The sequence below is a fragment of the Aethalodelphis obliquidens genome, unplaced genomic scaffold (genome assembly GCF_003676395.1).
Source record: "Aethalodelphis obliquidens isolate GAN/ISIS:26980383/991018 unplaced genomic scaffold, ASM367639v1 scaffold18, whole genome shotgun sequence".
NCBI lineage: Eukaryota > Metazoa > Chordata > Mammalia > Artiodactyla > Delphinidae > Aethalodelphis > Aethalodelphis obliquidens.
Window position 1 is genome coordinate 12,206,678 of NW_020837962.1, and position 20,675 is coordinate 12,227,352.

General features: G+C 53.3%; 1 protein-coding gene across 6 annotated transcripts in view; it reads right to left on the reverse strand.

The window, feature by feature from the left end:
- Positions 1-20,675, reverse strand: part of CRAMP1 (cramped chromatin regulator 1) — a 68,054-nt gene that overhangs the window by 4,582 nt on the left and 42,797 nt on the right. Inside the window, exons 7-20 of one of the 6 annotated variants that reach the window (XM_027117857.1) lie at positions 15,874-15,959; positions 15,288-15,411; positions 14,369-14,450; positions 12,713-13,879; positions 10,182-10,359; positions 8,325-8,506; positions 8,163-8,237; positions 6,060-6,141; positions 5,068-5,172; positions 4,772-4,950; positions 3,948-4,010; positions 3,211-3,442; positions 2,254-2,418; positions 1,177-1,322 (exon numbers count right to left, since the gene is read on the reverse strand). In XM_027117857.1, the coding sequence (XP_026973658.1) occupies positions 1,177-1,322; positions 2,254-2,418; positions 3,211-3,442; positions 3,948-4,010; positions 4,772-4,950; positions 5,068-5,172; positions 6,060-6,141; positions 8,163-8,237; positions 8,325-8,506; positions 10,182-10,359; positions 12,713-13,879; positions 14,369-14,450; positions 15,288-15,411; positions 15,874-15,959 (2,866 nt within the window). Of the gene's footprint in view, positions 1-1,176; positions 1,323-2,253; positions 2,419-3,210; positions 3,458-3,947; positions 4,011-4,771; positions 5,173-6,059; positions 6,142-8,162; positions 8,238-8,324; positions 8,507-10,181; positions 10,360-12,712; positions 13,880-14,368; positions 14,451-15,287; positions 15,412-15,873; positions 15,960-20,675 lie in introns of all 6 variants that reach the window. The other 5 variants (XM_027117856.1, XM_027117854.1, XM_027117858.1 and 2 more) reach the window with 5 other exon arrangements.

Below are 20,675 nucleotides of genomic sequence, written 5' to 3' on the forward strand. Positions count from 1 at the left end.
CGGACTGTCGGCCTCATGGGGATGGGGCCTTTAATTTGTCCATTCTGGGCCTGTAGCAGTGCCCGGCATCTAGTAGGCCCTCAATTAATATTCATTAACAAACTGCTTGATGTAATGAACAAATACAGATGAGAAGCCTTCGGAAAATTCTGAGTAGAGCACAGGATGGACTGAACTTTAAACTTTTTAACTACAAGAAATTTCAAAAAAACTGAAATTTGTTTTCAAAATCCCCTCGGATCTCGAGATTTACGTCCGGACACCGAGAAGCTGAGGCATCCTGGGAAGCAGCTGTGTGAGCTTTGTTTGATCCAGGTTCCCCCCGAGTATCGACTATGAAATGCTCGAGGGCCCCCCACAAGTGCCTCGACAGCCCAGGGAGCCGGTGTTGGGGAGATGCTGCTCTAGGACTTCAACAATGAGCTGGGGGTTGGGCCAGGGGCATTCTAGACTTAGGTTCTCCACTCAGCACAGCCTCTGTCTAAACTCCTACAGTACCTGTTACTTCACGCCTGGAGTCTTAGTTAAATGTACCCGTCTTCACTCCCTCAGCCCTACTTGCCCACAGATACCACTCAAACCTAGTGGGATGGAGGCCTGGGTGGTTGTGTGAGGCAGCGGCCTGGACAAAGAAAAGAGGGATGCTGCATTCCAGGCAGAACATGGGGGTGACACACTGCCACAGCATGACTCCCGGGTCATCACGTGATCGCAGAGGAGCCTCTGCAGCAGCCCTCCCTCCATTCGGCAGGTCAGCCACGAGCAACGACACCAAGATGCTGCTCAAGGGTCCCCTCTGTCAGGTGGCAGCAACGATGGCACCGCCACTACTGCCTCTTCTCCTCTGCAGATCAGGAGACTGAGCAGGGGGACACAGAGTCCCTGCCCGAGGTCACACAGCTGGTGGAGGATACACAAGACCCAGAGCTGCCTTCAGAGCCCCGGGCTCAGCCCTGACTCAGGGTCTGTCACCTGCTGCCAGTGGGACAAATGCCGGGCCAGTACTGGCAGAGATTCCCTCTCAGGAGCAGTCAGAGGCTGGGCTCTGTCCATGACGGCTCCTGACATGTAAATCTTGGTGAGCAGTTCTGAGTAACCACACGGGTCTGCCGGAGGGTCTGGCAGCTCTGGGATGGAGGCTGGCACCCAGGCTTGGGGGAAAGGTCGTGCGCTTACCTCGGCAACATCAGCCAGGGACCGGGACACAAACGAGTCGCGAGAGTTGCCATCCAGCAGGCTGGGGCCCAGAAGGGAGGTGCCGCTGTTGGTTCCGACAGGGGTTGGCAGCATCTTCCGGCTCTTCTCTGGGGAGATGAAGCTCGCTGCAGAGAGGAAGGAGAGGCCCTGAGCTGGCTAGGCCTGGACTGGTCCAGGGAGGCCCGGCTGGGCCCTGCAGGCATCTCGTTGCTTGCATGGGCACGGTGCTCCAGACGGAGGCATCAGGCCATACCTGCCTTTCCTCCCATGGTGAGCCTTGGGAAAGTCTATCTCATTTTTCTAGGGGCCCCACAGTGTTCCACTGTCTGGTCACCACTGCTACCTCAATGTAAGGTTGTTTCCAATTTCTCATGATTTCTGTTCGACTTTGCAGAGTCTGCACTGCTCTCTGTGACTTTCTGAGCAGGCAATGCGCATTGGGGGCTGGCTCTCCCGCACCACCCAGACCAGAGCCCCGGCTTGTTCGGGGCCTTCAGGTGTGGTGCTCCCACACAGTGTTGACCCAGTTGGTCAGCAAACAGCACGCCCCAGGCCAGGGTGCACACCCTGGCTGCTCTCTACAAATGCAAAGTGCACGGACCCCAGATGTGCCTCAGAAACTCCTCTGTGCAGGAAACCAAAGCTGGTGCGTCTTTCCCTAACAGCCCCTTCCTGTCCCACAGGCACCGGTGGTGACGAGGATGAACACATCCTGTGAAGGCTCCGATCTGTCATTGCCGTGCCACCACAGAACAGAAGGAGGGGAGCAAAGAGGGCGCAACACGCCAGCTCCTTCCACCCTGCCCTTGTCAGTGAGCCTGCGGGGAGGGGCACAAGGGACTGACCGCAGGATGGACGTGGCCATGGTTACGGGGTTTACACATCTGCCAAAGCCTAGTGACCCGCACACTGGGGCCTGGGCACTTTCCCACATGTAACTGATGCAGAAAAAACCCCTAAATACCAAGGAACAGCCCTGGAGGGGCCCTCTGCCAGGAGCGTGGAGAGTCCAGACTCTGGCTCTGCTTGTTCCGGCTGCCCTCCACAGAGACTCACCAAACAAGCTGCTGAGTGAGGAGTCCGTGGGGTCGCTGGGGCACCACTGGGGGTCGTGGGTCGGGGAGGCGATCCAGTCTGGCTGGGGGCTGCTGGACGGGGAGGGGAGACTCTTGGAACTGTCACTGCCGTTCAGTTTTGCTGGAGAAAGAGGGACTCCTTCACCTGTCAACCAAAATCTGGGTCAGAGCCGACATGTGGGGTGAACAGCCCCACTTCCCCCACCTGCCACCAAGAAGGCCATGGAGTGGCGTGGCATGCGCGGCTGAACTGGGAGGCCCAGGACCCCACTGGGCCCCCCAACAGTAGGGACCCGTGCCCATCTTCAGAGAATGACACTGGCCACAGCGGATGGAGGCAGGCCCTGTGCTGAGGGCGTCACCTACACCCTCTCCTGCTGCTGACGACAGCCCTGCAAGATGTCCGCGGCTCCCAACACACTGCTAAGGAGAACAGGCTCTAATGAGCCGGTGACCAGCCCACGGCCACACGCTGCCAGCTATTAGCTCTGAATCCACGGTCTGAACTCTACCAGCTGGCGCCCACCATACCGCTGCCCCACAGCACCATCCCCACAGGCTCGGGGAGCCAAGGCCCACAGGTACCAGTCCAACCCCTCCTAAAACCCACAACCCCGGAGAGTCCAACCCAGGTTCAGAACTGACAAGGAAATGGCCCTGCCTGATCCCCAGGCTGGAGACGCCTCGTGGGCCCGCTCTATCTCCCAAGGCCAGGGGCAGCCCTGCCAGACCACAAACAGGCTCAGGTCCTGTACAGGCCTTGTCCGCCTGCACTCCCCCTGCCAAGGCTGGGCAGTGCCTTGTAGGTGCAGAGGCTCAACACCCAGGACAGCTGGACAGCAAGGTGCCTGGAGGCTGGCAAACACTCAGGTGGGAGGTCAAGGCCCCTGGGAGAACTGACTCCAGGAGGGCTGTGCAGAGGCACCCTGCTCCTTACTGTACTGGCCGGAGCTGATGGCGATCTCGATGATGGAGTCGCTGATCTGCGTGGCGGGCTCTCCCTGCGAGAGCACGTCCTCGGGCGGGCCGGGCAGGGAGATGTCCAGCAGAGCAGAGACGTTGGGCGGAGAGAGCCGGGTGCTGGAGGCCTCCGACGAGGCCAACGGTGTGGAGAGCCCATTGTGGAGAGGAGCCTTGGACAGCTCGGATAAGGAGAGAACGGGCGAGTTCTGCGGAGACAGATACTGTTGAGACACGACAGAGCAGACAGTCCATACCAAGCAATGAAAAAGCAACCTTGGTCCCGCAGAGCAGTGACTGAGTGATGGGGACACCAACAGAGACGCAGTGACCCCAGCGGTCACTCATCCATCCAGCGAGAAACACACTCAGGGAACTTCCTTCTCCTGAAACCCTTGAGGGATGGCACAGTTGGGAGGCCGGGCCGAGGTGGCCTGGATCTGCTTCCACCCCCAGCTGATGACCTCCTCCTACCCGGCCCAGAAAACTTAGTCCTTCCAGAACTGTGTCTCAATCAGCCAGCCCGAGAGGGGAGAAAGGAAGCCTGAGATGGGAGCCGCATGTGCACCAAGGAGGCAAGGTGCGGGGAAGGACAGCCGCTGGGCATCATGAGGAGGAAGCCCGGGCCCACGAGCAGGACCACGAGGGTAGGGCCCAGCGCTGGACGAGGTCCTGGGGCAGCTACTTTGCTCAGCAGCCAACAGCACACTCTACCTGGAAACCGTCTGCCACCGTCTCCTGCCTCGAGGGGACACTGATGAACGGGTCGCTTGTGCCCTACGAGAACACCAGGAATATGCCAGTGAGCGCTGGTCCAGCACCTGGCTCCTGAGGAGTGCCATCCACCCCACGGCTCCTAACAGGCAGGAGCACGGGGGTGTAGGCTGGAGAGCTTTCCCTGGGAGCACAGGAAAGCCCATTGCTCTCAGAATGTGCGCCCCCACATCCCCAAACTTGAGACCATTTGTCAATTCACAATCAACTCCAGTCCTAGCAAGAGGTCGACCTCAGGGTCCTCAGGCAGGGCTGGGCTCTGCAGTCCTAAGTGGCCGCCTGCCCTGCCCACCTCAGGCAGCCCTCAAACAGGTGGAGGAACCAGAGGAGCTGGAGTGCTGGCGGGGCTGCAGAGCAGGGCCCGCTGAAGCAGCACCCAAGTAGCAGGGAGTCAGGGGTGGACTGACAGCCAACTTGGTGACATTGCTGTTCAGGCCGGCTACCTTCGCTGCAGGCAGACCTCCTGTTCAGGCCGGCTACCTTCACTGCGGGCAGACCTCCATGCCCATCTTAGTTGCGGATTCCCTGGGTCACATGGCAAGCCCACCCCACCCGCTGCGCCACATGGTCTCACTCAGGCTGAGACTTCCCTGTTCAGTGACGCTCCTCTCGCTCAGCAGGCCCGTCCCCTCCAGAGGCAGAGCTGGAGTCCAGCACGACCTCAGCTCATGGCCTTGGCTTTCAAACCAGGACTGGAGACTGACCATCCCATTCCATCCCAAAAGCTGGTGGCAGCTCAGAGAAGCCCTTCTAAACACACTCACCCCTACAGCGGGGAGGGGGTCTCCATTCTGGTGGGTGCCGGTGGAGTCCTGCCCCGAGACAGTCACCGTCACCTCATCTGAAGACAGCGGGGAGATGCCAGACAAGCCATCGGCATCCAGGACGGGGAGGGGGCTCCCAGGGATGATGCCGGCGCTTTTAGCTGCTAAGTCGATAGCGCCTGGCAACAGAAGCAACGTGCAAGTCTTTGTCTCCTGACGTCCTGAAACGCGCCCCAGAGGGGACAGCCCATGTGCAGGCCTCATTTTCATGCCAGGGCAGAGTCGCAGAGACTTACTGGCCAGGTGGCCTGGGGCCTGGGGTGGCAGGACCTTGGGCACAATCGGCCGGGACAGAGCCGCTTTGGTCAGGGAGGACTGAATGGGCCGGAAGGAGCCTCTCCCTGTGAGGATGAGAGTGGAAGCAGACGCGTCAGGCACATGAGCTGATGGCCTCTTGCCACACGGCGGGGGCTGCACGAGCTCCCCTTCATGGCCACCGTCCGGATCATGGAAGCCGAGCTGGAAACCACCAAACGTCCCAACACTTGCTAACTTGGGGAAGTTAATGGTCACACAGGGCCCCGGTGGGGAGAAAGCACTGTCGCCCGTGACAGCGGCACCACTGCGCTTCCTGGGGGCTGCTGAATGGCTGTGGTCACTACTGTCAGCCCACGGGAACAGCCCTTTAAGGGTCTGTCACACCTGAGCTGAGCTACAGGCTCCTCTGAGGGGGTCAGAGCACCAGACTAGGATCAAGGTGCTGCCTCTGCAAGCGGGCTCCTTCCTGGCAGGCTGCCATTGAAAAGTAGGTGTAAGAATGAGCAATTGTCTGGGTCTTGTGAAAATCAAGACTGATAAAAAGGTAAGTCATGGAATGTGTGTTTCACTGAAGGAGTCTCACTGTGTAAGATTTACTGCAAAGTGTGAGGGCCCCACTGAGCTTACAGACCAAATGAAAGCGTGAGTCGCACACCCTAAGGACATGTCTGATCCATAAAACGCCTGACAAGAATATGTCATGGATGGGGTGGACCACAGACTCTTCTCTAAACTGAACCAAGCGGAGCACCCCAACCAGGGCCGTATGAGCCCACCTTGGGAGGAAGCTGCCTGTGGACCACCAGTCAGGGGACCACGCCTGCCCACACCGCTGCCCATGTTTATAGAACAGACCCAGGAAGGCTTGAAATGTCATTCAAAGGGCCACAGAAACAAATGCCTGCAATTCCCAAAGACGGGGCCGCGCACGTAAGGAGCGAAAGCTTCCCTGAGAAGCCCCGGCACTTACCAGTTATGGAAGAATTCGACAGGATGGAGAAGGAACAGACATTGTGGGACTGGTTTTCAGACGGTCTAGGAAGCAGTGTTCTCTGTGGAGGGAAAATTGGCAATATTCAGGTGATGGAAAGACCCCAATACCGAAAATCACCCAGGAAACTAGTGCTGGATTGTAAAGGAATGTTCTAGAGAAGAGGAAGCTGAGTGTAGCCAGATGGGGGTTCTGGTTCTAGAGTTGCTGACACAAGGGCTTCCAAGACAGTCTGAGGATGGCTGTGCTCTGTAGACCCCAGACCCCTAAACACTGGGTTCTCTCTAAAAAGAACCTAGGGAATTGAAGCTCCCCAGGGAAAACTGGGGGAATGTCAGAACAATCCACCTTTTATCTAGAACATCTGGATTTGGCTGGAATGCAACTAGTCCTATAAATATTTATAACCACTTGATATGGACTGTTACGAGATATCCCTTGTTTGGGTGAACAAAATCAAGTTGCCGCCTGTATCGCAGGGGGCCAAGGCCATGCGGCTCTCCACCCCATCCACGGGCTGGTGCCTGCTCCTCCCTGTCACACGCCCAGGGCTCCCATGTGTGAAACATCAGGTCCCAATGTGCTCAGGGCGCCTTCATGGTGTGACGACTACCACCTAAGAGGAAATGGAGTTCACTGACAACACTGTTAGCTGTTGAGGTGAAGCACTGACAGAAAGCATCTCTCAGGCTGAAAGTGTCCAGAGGCACTGCAGCTCTGGGCGTACAGCTGGGCTCTCGCCCCACTGGGGCTCCCCAAGGGTCTACCAGGTGCCGCAAGGCAACAGGGTGACTGTACACGAGGTGACAGGCCCTGGTGTCCCCTGCCAGCCTCACGCCTCTTTGAAAGAGCCAGGTGGGAGATCCTTTAGGCTCTGGGCCTCGCGGTCTCTGTCACAGCTACTCAAGTGTGCCCCGGTGGTGTGAAAGCAGCCGTGCACAGCAGGGAAATGAAGTACCGTGGCCACATGCCCATGAAACTTTTTATAAAAACAGTAAGTGAAAGAACCACATATGAAGTGTGATTCCATTTATGTGAAATTATGTGATCCCTAGAGACAGGAAGTGGCTCAAGGGTTGAGGAAGGGGCGGTGCAGGTAACAGGCCGGGCTTCTGTTTGGGGTGATGACACAGCAGTGGGGGCTGCACACCCCTGTGAATATACTAAAAACCCTGAACTGTACGCTTTAAACAGGTAGGCTTCATGGTATGTGAATTATATATCAATAAAGCTGTTTACAAACAAAACAACAACAGGCAGCTGAGGGCACCATGGCTGCGACCCTGGGCCGTGAGGTATCCTCTCAGCCAGGGAGTGTGCTCCCATGCCCAGGAAGGATGGTTAATGTATTTAACCAAATATACCAAAATTAAATGCCCTAACATTGAATTAGCCTGCACAAAAAAACCTGTGGGACTTGGAATAAATTTTCCTTCCTGAGATCTGTCATGCAATCTCTCATTTCTAAATAAATTACTTCCAAGAGAGGAAGAGATTTCTGAGTCTAACAAAAGGAGACCTATGCATTAATTCAAAAACATTCATAAATTTCCAGGCCCATAGTTATTTCAGCTTCACCTCTGTTATCTTTTCACCTCCAAATAAAAATGCCCTCTTTCTTCTGTGCCTCTCATCCCTGGATCACCCCTCTGGGTCTGCAGGTGGCATCCACAGGTCCTCCCAGAGTTCGTTACCAGCTTGGGAGAGGTCTGGCCTCTGGTCAATCCATATACCTTGCCAACTGCTTCCATTTACTACATACTTATAAACAGATATTCTGAGCGTCCTCACATATATTCCAATCTGGAACATCCTTGGAACCCAAATACCAAGAACTTTCTGTCTTTTTTGCAAGCGGTTTTCATGCTGTACCAAGATTACCTTTATTTTCAGGTACAGTTAGGGTCACTGTTACTACTTTATCCTGCTAAAAAGAAGAAAAGAAGGGGCAGGGATTCTCCCCACTTCACATGAAAACCTGAGACACAGGAGGACACTAGCGTGTCCTGGGCAGCTCAGCTGGTGGGAGGGAGAGGCCAGCCCTTGAGGCCAGGCACACGCAGACGTGGATGGGCTCCTGACCTGGACCACCAACGGCTTCCGCAGGTGCCGGTTCCGCAGCTTCCTGGGCTTTGGCAGGAAGAAATCCGACTGCATCTGTGAGGAAGACAGTACTGACCCTGAGAGTGTTTTCTCCACACACATGGGGCAGGCCAGCAGCAGGGAGGCGTGGGCCCCACTTACGCTGATGGAGTTCAGATGCTGACGGAACGTCAATTCTGTTTCCTTGTTGGGAGAGAAGAGCTTCCCGTGTCGGCTGTTGGGTGGCAAAGTTGTCGGGACAGCAAAAAGGCCACCATCTGAGTCACCACTTCCGGCACTGGAGGGACCAGCCACCAAGAGGGGCCTCGGGGGGTTTCTCAAACCTAGGGAAGGAGAAGGGAGAACAGATACAATGGCGCTCACCCAGCAACGCCTCCCGCATGGGAGGGGTTCCACCGGGAAGAAAATCAGAAAGGAATCCTTGACGGCCTCTCTGGTGTCCTTAAAGGGAATTTCCTATATCTCAGTGCTGTAAAAATCTGCTTTTCTCCCTTTCTCCCTGAAATTCTAGTTCCCACCATGTAAGCAGATCAGAGCTTTCCTTGATCTCTGATCTCAGTGGGAAGGGCAGATTCACCTTCAAAGACTTTTCAGAGCTAGAAGAACCTTCCAGATCATCTAGTGCAGACCAGAGGTCAGCAAATGTTCTCTGGACATGGACAGACAACAAAAGTCAGCCTTGAAGGCCTCACAGTCTCTGTTGAACTCAGCTCTACGGCTGCAGCACAAAGGCAGCCACGTGAGCCACTGGATGTGGCCATGTGCCAATAAAACTTCATTTACAACAAGCAGGCTGTGGACCACGGTCTGCTGATCCTTGGTCTAAATCTCTAATCATACAGAAAACAGACCTAGAGATAAAAAGACAGAAAATATTTATTTAGGAACTACTATCTGGGGACTCTCCTTGCTGTTCTCATCATCATAGGCGCTGCTGCAAAGCACCCTCACTTCATGGTAGGGACGGGTCCCCTTTCTTTATTCTTTATTTGCAAATCTGTGAGGTTAAATCAACACGCACAGAGTCCAGAGACCAGGTCTTTTAAGCACCTGTCTGGATTCTAGCACTGCAGGCGCACTGGGCTAAAAGCATCCTCGATTGAGGAAGAGTGTGGATATTTAAGAGTTCACAGAATTACAAAACTTTAAAGCCAGAGGGAGGCGGCAAAGACTATACAGGCTCCCAGCTAGCCCACCACTGGTTGACGCCTGAGGAACGCACCTTTGCCTTAAAGACAACCGATTCAGAGTCTGCTGCTGCCCCCTCGTGAGCCACAGCAAGGAAACAGGATAAAGGTCAGGAGGGAAATGGAAAACAAGAACTGCAGGAGGTGGGGAGCCTGACACCACAGCAGCTTATTCTTTAAAATTCATGCAGAATTAACTATTCTAGCCATGACAACCTGTTTTATTAAAAGAAAAATACTAAGCAAGTAAACTGATGACTCAGAGAAACGAGTCATGTTTATCCTAGGGTTATGTGCCACGTAACCCAAAAAAGGACGCTGAATTTAAATTACTTCCTAGATACAACCATGGACCAGCAGGTAAGCCCATCTTTCTTTCTAAGACTTGTGTTCAACTGCGGGGGTATCCTTTAACTGAAGGTTTCTTTATTCTAATACTTTAGATGTAAAGAAAAACAGTCCCTGTAAGACTCAGAAAGAACCAACCTTTCTCATGCTTTAAGCCACCAACTCAGCATGATATGGAGGCTGCTGTTGACCTCACAAAGCCAGATCCCCCAAAGTGACCAGACTGGCAAGGGTCCCCTATGTTTCCTGTCGGCTCCCGCACCCAGGACCCCAGAGCCTCTGTGACGGGCCCTGTGCTCACCCTCCCCTTGAGGAGGCAGTGATTTCTGTACCCCACACCATCCGCTGGACTGCAGCTGACTGAGTGGGGCGAGGCCTCAGGCAGCCCAGAGCTCTCAGCTCTGCGTAGCCCGCAACGCCCAGCAAGGACCCAGGAGGGTGCCTGTGGCTGTCTGAGCCTCACCTGAGGAGCAAGGTGTGGAGCTGGGGGAGAAGGTCTTGCCGTGACGGAGGGCAGCCTGGTTTCGAGGGCAGCGTGGGCTGCGGGTGCTGACAGTCACCACCTTCCCCGGGGGCGTCGTCGACTGCTCCTCCTGGACGGGCCTCACTGAGGCCGTGGAGCCAGTGTTCGCTTCTGGAGCCTGGGACAGAAACGGGCCAAAACATTGGCCAAACTCAGCACGGAACAATGCTTGTGCAGTGTGACAGGACAGCAAAGAACCCAGGGTCATACTCCATGACGCACAGGTTGGTGCCCCCAGGCCCTCAGGGGAACAACCGCTGTCCTCCAGGAGCCCTTCTGCGTTCACTGCTGCGGTGGCACGGACAGGGCGTACCCCTGCACTGACGGGAGGGGAGGCTGAGTGGCAAGCGACAGGGACTCTCCTTCTTAAAGCTTCTTCTGATTGTGAGTCAGAGGAAGGAAATACAGATTAATTTCTAAAATCAAACACAATCACAGCCAAGGAGTCCTCTGCTTAGTCAAAACCTCCACCTCAGGGGTTTCGTGGGCCCCTACCTGAGGCCGCTGCCTCCACTCTCCTGGCTGTCACTGAGTGTTGGGCTCCTCGGCCATAGAGGCACCCCTTCTACTCACCTGTTCTCTCCCATGACTCCACCATCCTGCCCCGCCCCCTCAGTTCTTCCCAGCACCCACTCCCCATGCTCTCACCCAGCCCCACCTACCCTGCACCTCTTTCTGTGTCTCCCATGCCCTTCGCCCTGGCCTGACCCACCTTCTCCTTTCCCTGGGACCCCTGCTGTGTCCCTTCCTACTCCATTCACTGGATCTCGACACCCCCACCTCCCACCTGAGTGCCCGTCAGCCTCCTGGGGCGGGGCGGCCATCGCTGCACTTGTTTGTCAGCGTCCCACCTACAGAGATATTGCAGGGAGGGGCCGCCTGGCCAGGCAGGCCATCTCTAATTCAAGGTCCTCTATTTCTCCTGGGGCCTTGAGCAAGGGATTCTCACACCTGAGCTGCATCAGAATCACCAAACAGGGCATGGGGGTGGGGGCGTCTCGTCAAAACAATCTCCTGGGCTGCAAGAACCTGCATCCCTAACGAGTTCCCAGGTGATGCCAAGGCTGCTGGCCGGGGACCCCGCTTCAGGAACCACAGATCTGAGTGCCTTGCTCTGCATACTCTGCACTTCCAACTTGCTCTACTCTCCTCTCCCAGTTGAGGCTGAGGCCAAGGCCAGCACCTCGGCCGTGTACCAGAACTCCCGCATCCTTAGGAGCCGGCCTGGCCTGGCCTCCTTCCCTAGGGGTCTGGACACGCTCCGGTCTCCCCCATCTCTGCTCCTGACCCCTCCAAAAGCCAAACTTGAAAAAGTGTTTTAAACTCATCATCTCTGTCCAGTCACTGCAATACTGCCCATGCCTGCCCGCAGGTCACATCCACACCTGAATCCAAAGTCCACTGCTGGCCCTCGGGCCCCACCCACCCCCCCGAGAACTGGTCCCACGTGGCGCTCTTTCCCCACCATGAGCTCTGCTGAGTGCCGCCAGAAGATGGTGGGCAGGAGCCTAGGGCAGAGGCTCCGGGAAGGGCAGAACACAGACCACGTGCTGTCTGCCTCGGGGAGCAGGAGGCGGGTACCCGTCACAGCGGTGACATGGGCGCACCTCAAGTTTGGTTCTGACTGTGACCCGAGCCCCACTCCTGTGAGGCCACCACGCTGAGCTTCGGCGCCTCCTCCTGGAACTTGTGAGCCTCACCTTCTAGTGCACACGCACCTTTTGGGATCGACCTGCCTCAGTACGCTGCTCTTGTGCCCAGAGAGCGGACTAGACTTTCCGGTTGCAGCACCTTCCAGCCCACGTGTGGGCTTTGCTGGCCGGCCTCCCAGGAGCAGGGGTGGGGGGGCAGTTACAAGCCGTGGCCAGGCCCACCTGGCCGGGTGCCCTTTCCCTGGGCCATGGCAGCCACTGCCCCCCACAGGAGCCTCTCAAGGAACCTGAGACCACTCCAACCAGCCACCTCCTGACAGGGTCTCCTGGGCGCAGCCCACCCAGCGCAGCCCCTCCCAGCTCCACTCCCTGCACCCAGGCTGCACCCCCACTGGCCTCCAAGGATGGCCTTTCCAAAGCACACACTCGACCTCGCCGTTCCTGCTGCAGAAACCTGTAACGCTCCCAGCCCAGCTCGGCTCCTGGCCATGGCTGCCACCTCACCTCTGCGCCTCTGTCCCAGGCTCTGTCCCCTCGGCCCACATACTTGGGCTCAGTGGCATCTCTGGAGCCGGGCAAGGTGCAGCCCGTGTGAGCCCCATGGGACGAGGGCCTGCACTGCAGGGAACTGGAGCCCCAACCACGTGCTCTGTGCAGCCCACTCCAGGGAACGAAAGGCGACCCCCAGACCACCTCCTCCAAGGAGCCTGTGGGGCCCCAGACCACCTGCCACAAGGCCGGTCTTTCCTCTCTGGACCCCAGCCACCCAGCCGCGAGCCCTTGGGGGGCCAAAAGGGCCATGCTCTGACCCACACTTACCAGCCTTGGGTTGACCTCGGTGGAGATGAGCTTCAGGAGGCAGCTGAGGAGGCGCTGCTTGTGGAAGGTGGTAGGCGGGGAGCCGGCCCGGGAGCCCTGGGCCTGCCGTCCCAGGGCCTGGCCCTCAGGGCCCAGCACTGCCAGCCAGTCGTACTCTAGCTGCAGCTTGTTGGGCTTGCCCATCATGAGGTAGACTTCAGCCAGCGTGAGGCTTTCAGAGGTCTGCAGGTTCCAGCCCTCCTCGCGGAGCTGCTGGGCGAACCGGCTGGCAGGGACGTCCTTCGGAGGCTTGACGGCAGGCTGACCCTGAGGTGGCGGGGGGTCCAAGGGGCTCGCCTTCTCCTGGGGTTCCTCCGCAGGCGCGTCCGCCAAGTCTTTAGTGCAAACGTCCGGCTGGAGCCCGGGGCTGGGCTGAGGCTCTGGGCCGGGAGGGACGCGGACGGGGGATGGTGCCCTGGCCCGGGTGAGGTCGGCCACCTCTGCGCTGCTGGGGACGAGGGTCTCTGGGGAGGGGCACCCTGAAGGCCGTGAGTCTGCGCAGCGGCACTGCTCAGGGATGATGAGGTCCTGACAGGACTTCATGTAGCGGGGGAAGGGGTCGAGGAGGGAGAGCTCATCTTCCAGGTCTGGGAGCTGGCCACAGGCACATGCCAGGGGCCCGGACTCTCGGGCAGGGCCGTCCCCACCCTCTGCAGCAGCGGCCGCAGGGGTCTTCTCAAGCTGTCCACCAGCATCCTGGAGCCCAGGGGGAAGCCTGTCAGAGGCATCCGGGCTGCTGAAACTTGCAGCAGCCCCCTCCCCAGGTGCACTTTCAGGGGAACTCTCCCCAGAGCTCTGCAAAGCATCGGTGGAGGGAGGGGGCCGCCCCCCGCCCTTGGCCTCGGCGCCACCCCGTGGGCACTTCAGCTGGCCCCTGGCTGTGCCCTGCCCGCTCTGGATGCCCAGGATCTGGGCTGGGGGTAGCGAGTGGGTGTCCTTGGTGCTCTGCTTGCACCGGCCACCCTCCTGCCAGTGCACCGTGCAGAAGGCCTTTGAGTGTACCACTCGGGCCACGCCCGGCAGCGGGGTCAGGGTGCAGTTCTCCCCCGGGAACAGGTGAAGTGCCACCTTCTCCTGCGATGGCTCCATGAACGAGTCCTGCAGCTGCTGCTCCTCAAACGTCTTCCGCTGAGCGCACCGTCAAGGAACCACCTGCAGCAGCAGCTCACACCCTGAGGTCCAGCGGGGAGACACGACAGGTACTTCCTTCTTTCCGGGCTCCACACCCAACACTCACCCTCCTAGCTGGGAACTGGGCAGGGCTACAAGCCAGCCAAGGACACGAAGATGGAGGTGTGGGGCTGTCCTCGGTCACTTTGTTCAACCTGCTGGCAGGGATGCTTCGGCCACACCCTGTGGGCCAGATGGCAGCCACTTACAGCAAGGACGGCTGCTGTGACAGAGTTCTAACACTGCAAGGAGGTCAAAAAGGGGGTTCAGACCCAAAACCCAGAGGATGAGGGGCTGTGGGTTTTAGTTCTGGTTCTACACCATCTCATGGCACACCTGCTACATGCCTGGGGGCCCTGCTGCAATTCCAGGACTGAGAAGGAGACTTCACTCTCAGGCAGCAGGTGCTGCAGAGCCTGGGGGTGGCTTTAAGTAGGAAAAGGATACAACTCGCACTTCATGAAGTGCCCACTTCTGCTTCAGGAACTCGATGAGGCTGGAGACCTTTCGATGGAGCTCCACGATCATCCTACAGAGAAAAGACAGATGGGGAATGGGAGGCTGGGATGTGAGGGTACCTTCTAGGAGCCCCAGAGGCTGTGGCAGGAAGATGATGCCAGGGGGTCTCAAGGCCAGAGCCATAATGTCCCTGTAGAGCCGCTGGCTCCTTTTCTAAAAACTAACTCTTTAATTTGAGATAACAGGAGACTCACGAGAAACTGCAAGAAAAAGTAACAGAGATCCTGAGTGCCCTTTACAGTATGAGGTCTCAACCAGGACAGGGGCCTTGGTACAACACACCCTTCTCTTCTACCAGCTCCCTGTGCGGTCAAGAGGGCGGCTCTAGACTCAATTAAACCCAAGAAAATAAAACTACACATGGAAGGAATGAAGTCCTGATGCAGGCTACGACACAGATGAACCCTGAAACCATGATGCTCACTGAGAAAAGCCAGACAGAAAGGACCAGTATATGATTCTATTTACATGAAATGTCAGAATGGGCAAATCTATAGGGCCAGAAAGTAGACCAGTGGTGCCCTGGGGAGTGGGAGGAGGATGCACAGTGAGTGTTTAGTGGGCATGGGGTTTCCTCTCGGGGGACTGAAAATTTCTGGAACTAGAGAGAGGTCATAGTTGTACAACACTGTGAAGGTACCCAATACCCCTGAACCGGGCCCCTTAAAAGGGCTCACAGTTAATTCCGTATTATGTGAATTTTACCTGAATCTAAAGGCATCCCCCACACCACCCCCAGGTGGTGTCAGAGTACTGGAGTGGCATCTGCTGCTCACCCAGGGACCCAACACCTCCCCTCCAGCCCCGTCCCTTGCAGCTCGCTCCCCCAAAACGCATAGCGTGTTACCTGAGCCGCGGGTTCTGTGCGAGGCTCTGCACACGGGCCCAGGCATGGTTGTTCCGTGGCTGCAGCTCTACGGGGACTTTCAGGGGCAGGCGCACTGGTTTCTGGTCCTCTTCGTCACTCAAGCCTGCAACAGGAAAGGGCCATGAGAGCCTGGCACAGACGGACCCTGATGAGAAGGTGAAGTCCTCAGCCAGACAGCTAAGGGACCCAGAGAGGAGCAAGGGGCAAACAGCCCTCAGTGAAAGTGGGACTGGCAGGAGCCCCAGCAAGGACCTGGTCTAAAGGTGCCAGCGTGGCCAGCTGCACATCTGCTACACCAGAGCCGCGGACCGGCCATGGGAGACTCGCCCTGACACCTCTGATGCTCCGTTGAGGACGGCTGGGACTTCTGAGCTGGACTTGACTCACGAGAGGACACACCGCTATGACACGGGGTTTCGGGTCCAGGAGCTGGCTGCTGGCAGGACTGGATCATGCAGGCTCGGCCGCCGTGTTCCAGCTCAGCCCAGCTGGAGCCAGACAGCGAGCCTCCCCGACAGGAGTGAGCCCCAGCTGCGCGGCCCAGCCCAGCCCGTGTCTGACGTACCGTCCGGGTCACAGAGCTTCTTCAGGGCACGGCACATGGGCGCTTTGATCCGCAGGTTCCTCCCTTTGTACCGGACTGTGGTGGCCCTGGGAGAGGAGTGTTAAAGAAGCGCTGAGGTCTCTAAATGAAGTCACTCCCACCCCGCGCAGTAACTACGGGCCCCGGCTAAGCAAACACCCTGGCCTCCAGGGCTCATGCTCGGCCCCACGAGGGGGCCCCACACGTCCCCAAGAAGCTCCTGGAATCGTAGGCAGATGCGCATGACAAACGACAGAGCTGACTCTGGACCTTCCTGAGCACGCGTCATGCTGCAAAGAGGGTACCTGATGTTCAGGACGTACCCTGCCCTCCTGCCTGGTGACCCCGAGAGCCCTCTCACTGGAGCCCCAATCGGACGTCAGAAGGAATGCCCCTTCCCCTCCTCCAGGTCCCCAGAGCAGAAGGGCTCACCCACCTCTACATGACCTCTCAACCCGCCCCTAGGTGACCACCTCTGCAGGTCAGTGACATTCCCCAGTCAGTCCCTCTGCAAACCACACTAGGGGGGCCCAGAGAGGACGGGACATTGGAGGCCAGCAGGCATGAGTGCAACATGCTTGTGCTCCCCACACTGATCTGCAGGCAGGCCCACAGATATGGGTGGCACTCTACCTGAATACTGCTGTGACAGTAACTTATATAATGTTAGGATTACATAAATTAAAGAAATACTACTATTAACTAATGAAAGGAATATGAAAACCGTAAAAAATAGCTCCCTCTAAGAAACACACTTGGAGTGCTTTGGGAATACTCAATAAAGGTAGATTGTTTTTAAAAGATGGCACACAAATTAAGTGTGAGCAAGACAACTATGAAAAATGACAGGGAAGGACCCTGCAGTCCCACTGCTTTGAGAGCCTACATTCTTGTTCCACTTGAAAACAGGAAATCACAAATGATGCATCTTGGCTAGAGCTTCCAAATAAAAACACCACAGAACTCCGAGGAGCAAGCCACCAAGAAAAGGTGTTGGCCAGCCACCAAATGGTTGGTGAACAAACCTAAGTTTATGTTTTACGAAAGGTTCAAGGTCCGTCTATATTGTTTTTATGACCCTGCTTTGTTTTTTACCTGTTTTTTAAAAATCGAATTACAATATTGTGTTAGTTTCAGATGTACAGCAAAGTGATTCTGTTATACACATATACATCCTTCATTGATTCTTACAGTATATTTCAATATTATAAGATATTGAATATAGTTCCCTCTGCTATACAGTAAACCCTTCTCCACTTTATATATGGTAATGTGGATCTGTTAATCCCAAACTCTTAATTTATCCCTCCACCTCACCCCCCTGCCTCTGGTAACCATAAGTTTGTTTTCTATGTCTGTCAGTCTGTTTCTGTATTGTAAATAAGTTCATTCGTACTGTTTTTTAGATTCCACATATGTCAGAAAATGTTTTGTCTGTGTTCTCTTCTAGGAGTTTTATGGTGTCGTGTCTTATATTTAAGTTTGTTTTGTTTTGTTTTTGCGGTACGCGGGCCTCTCACTGTTGTGGCCTCACTCGTTGCAGAGCACAGGCTCTGGACGCACAGGCTCAGCGGCCATAGCTCACGGGCCCAGCCACTCCACGGTATGTGGGATCCTCCCAGACCGGGGCACGAACCCATGTCCCCTGAATCGGCAGGTGGACTCTCAACCATTGCGCCACCAGGGAAGCCCATATTTAAGTTTTTAAGCCATTTTGAATTTGTTTTTGTGTATGGTGGGAGGGAGTGTTCTAACTTCATTGATTTACATGCGGCTGTCCAGCTTTCCCAACACCACTTGCTATAGAGACTGTCTTTTCTCTATTGCATATTCTTGCCTCTTTTGTCGAAGATTAATTGACCATAGGTGTGTGGGTTTACTTATAGGCTCTCCATTCTATTCCATTGATCTATATGTCTGCTTTTGTGCCAATACTACACTGTTTTGATTACTGTAGCTCTGTAGTATTGTCTGAAGTCTGAAAGAGTTATGCCTCCAGCTTTGTTCTTTTTCCTCAGGATTGCTTTGGCAATTCTGGGTCTTTTGTGGTTCCATGTAAATTTTAGGATTATTTGTTCTAGCTCTGTGAAAAATTGTCATGGGTAATTTGATAGGGATCACAATAAATCTATAGATTGGTTTGCACAGTATGGCCATTTTAACTATATTAATTCTTCCAATCCAAGAGCATGGGATAACTTTCCATTTTCTTGAATCATTTTTTATTTGCTTTATCAGTGTTTTATAGTTTTCAACATATAAGTTTTTCACCTCCTTGGTCAGGCTTATTCCTAAGTTGTTTTATTTTTTTTTGGTGGGAGGGGTGTGATTTTAAACAGGATTTTTTTTTTAAACTTTCTCTGATAGTTCATTGTTAGGGTAAAGAAATGCAACAGATTTCTGTATATTAATCTTGTATCCTGCTACCTTACCGAATTCATTTATCAGTTCTAATAGTTTTTGTGCTGAGCCTTTAGGGTTTTCTACACAGAGAATCACGTCATCTGCATATAATGATAATTTTACCTCTTCCAATCTGGATACCTTTTATTTCTTTTTCTTGTCCAATTGCTGTGGCTAGGACTTACAATACTACGTTAATTAGAAGTGGTGAGAGTGGGCATCCTTGTCTTGTTCCAGAATTTAGCGGAAAGGCATTCAGCTTTTTGCCGTTTGGTATTATGCTGGCTGTGGGTTTGTCATAAATGGTTTTTATTATGTTGAGATATGTTCCCTCTACACCCACTTTGGTGACAGTCAAATGCTTTTTTTGCCATCTAGTGAGATGATCATGTGGTTTTTGTCTTTTCTTTTGTTGATGTGGTGAATCGCACTGACTGATTCTCATATGTTGAACCATCCTGTGACCCTGGGATGAATCCAACTTGATGGTGATGTATGATCTTTTTTATGTGTTGCTGGATTCAGTTTGCTCATATTTTGCTGAGAGTTTTTGCATCTAAATTTGTCAAAGATACTGGCCTGTAATTTTCTTTTTTGGTAGTGTCTTTGTCTGGTTTTGGTATCAGGGTGATGGTGGCTTCATAGATTGACTTTGGAAGTGTTCCCTCTTCAATCTTTTAGAAGCATTTGAGAAGAATAGGTCTAAGTTCTTTGTATGTTTGGTAGAATCCCCCAGTGAAGCCATCTGGTCCTGCACTTTTGTTTTGAGGGAGCTTTTTTATTACAGATTCTATTTCATTTCCAGTGATTGGTCTGTTCAAATTATCTGTTTCTTCTTGATTCAGTTTTGGTGGGCTATGTATACCTAGAAACTTGTCCATTTCTTCTAGGTTGTCCATTTTGTTGGAATGTACTGTTCATAATATTTTTTAATGATTTTTTATATTTCTGAGGTATCAGTTGTTATTTCTCCTCTTTCATTTCTTATTTTATTTGGCTCCCCTCTCTTTTCTTCTTGGTGAGCCTGCCAGAGGTTTGTCAATCTTGTTTGTCCTTTAAAAAAAAAACAGCTCTTGGTTTTACTGATTTTTTTTCTATTTTTAAATCTCTATTTACTTCCTCTCTGATCTTTATTATTCCTTCCTTCTACTGACTGTAGCTTTTGTTTGTTCTTCTTTTTCTAATTCTTTTAGGTGGTAGGTTAGGTTTACTTGGGATTTTTCTTGTTTTTTGAGGAAAGCCTGTATCACTATGAACTTTTCAGGACTGCTTTTGCTATAGATTTTGTGTGGTTGTGTTTTCATTGTCTTGAGGGTTTTTAAAATTTTTTTTTTGTTTTTCCTCTTTGATTTCATCACTGACCCACTCGTTATTTCACAGCATGTTCTTTAGTCTCCGTGTAATCTTTTTTTCCTCATTTCTCTTTCTGTGGTTGATTTCTATTTCATGCTGCTGTGGTCAGAAAAGATGCCTGAAATAATTTCTATTCTCTTAAATTTGTTGAGGTTTGTTTTGTGTCCTACTATGTGGTCTACCCTAGAGAATGTTCCATGTACACTTAAAAAGAATGTATATTCTGGGTTTTTTTAAATTAATGTCCTATAGATATCAATCAAGTCTAACTGTTCTACTGTGTCATTTAGGATCTCTGTTGCCTCACTGATTTTCTGTCTGGAAGATCTGTCCGTTGATGTCAGTGGGGTGTTAAAGTCTCCTACTATTATTGTACTCTCATTAATTTCTCCCTTTGTGTCTGTTAGTATTTGTTTTATGTATACAGGTGCTCCTATATTAGGTGCATATATATGTTAATGACTGTGAGATCTCCTTCTCGTACTGATCCTTTTACTGCTATATAGTGTCCTTCTTTCTCTCTCTTTGTGGTCTTTTTTTTTTTTTTTTTTTTGGCTGCACCATGTGGCTTGTGAGATCTTAGTTCCTCAACCAGGGATTGAACCTGGGCCACAGCAGTGAAAGCACCGAGTCCTAACCAATGGACAGCCAGGGAATTCCCTATGGCCTTTGTTTTAAAGTCTATTTTGTCTGAGTATCGCTATCCCTGCTTTCTTGTCATTTGCATTTGCATGAAATATCTTTTTCCATTCCCTCACTTTCAATCTATAACGTGTCTTTCTCTCTAAAGTGGGCAGTCTGTTGTAGGTTCTTGTTTTACTATCCAATCTGCCACTCTGTGTCTTTTGATCAGAACATTTAGTCCACTGACATTTAAAATAATTACTGACAAGTATGTATTTATTGCCATTTTAAACAGTGTTTTCCAGTTGACTTTGTATTTCTTTGTTCTTTTCTTCTTTTCGTTTTTCCTTTTGTGGCTTGATGGTTTTCTTTTGTATCATTCTTGAGTTCCTTTCTGTTTGGTT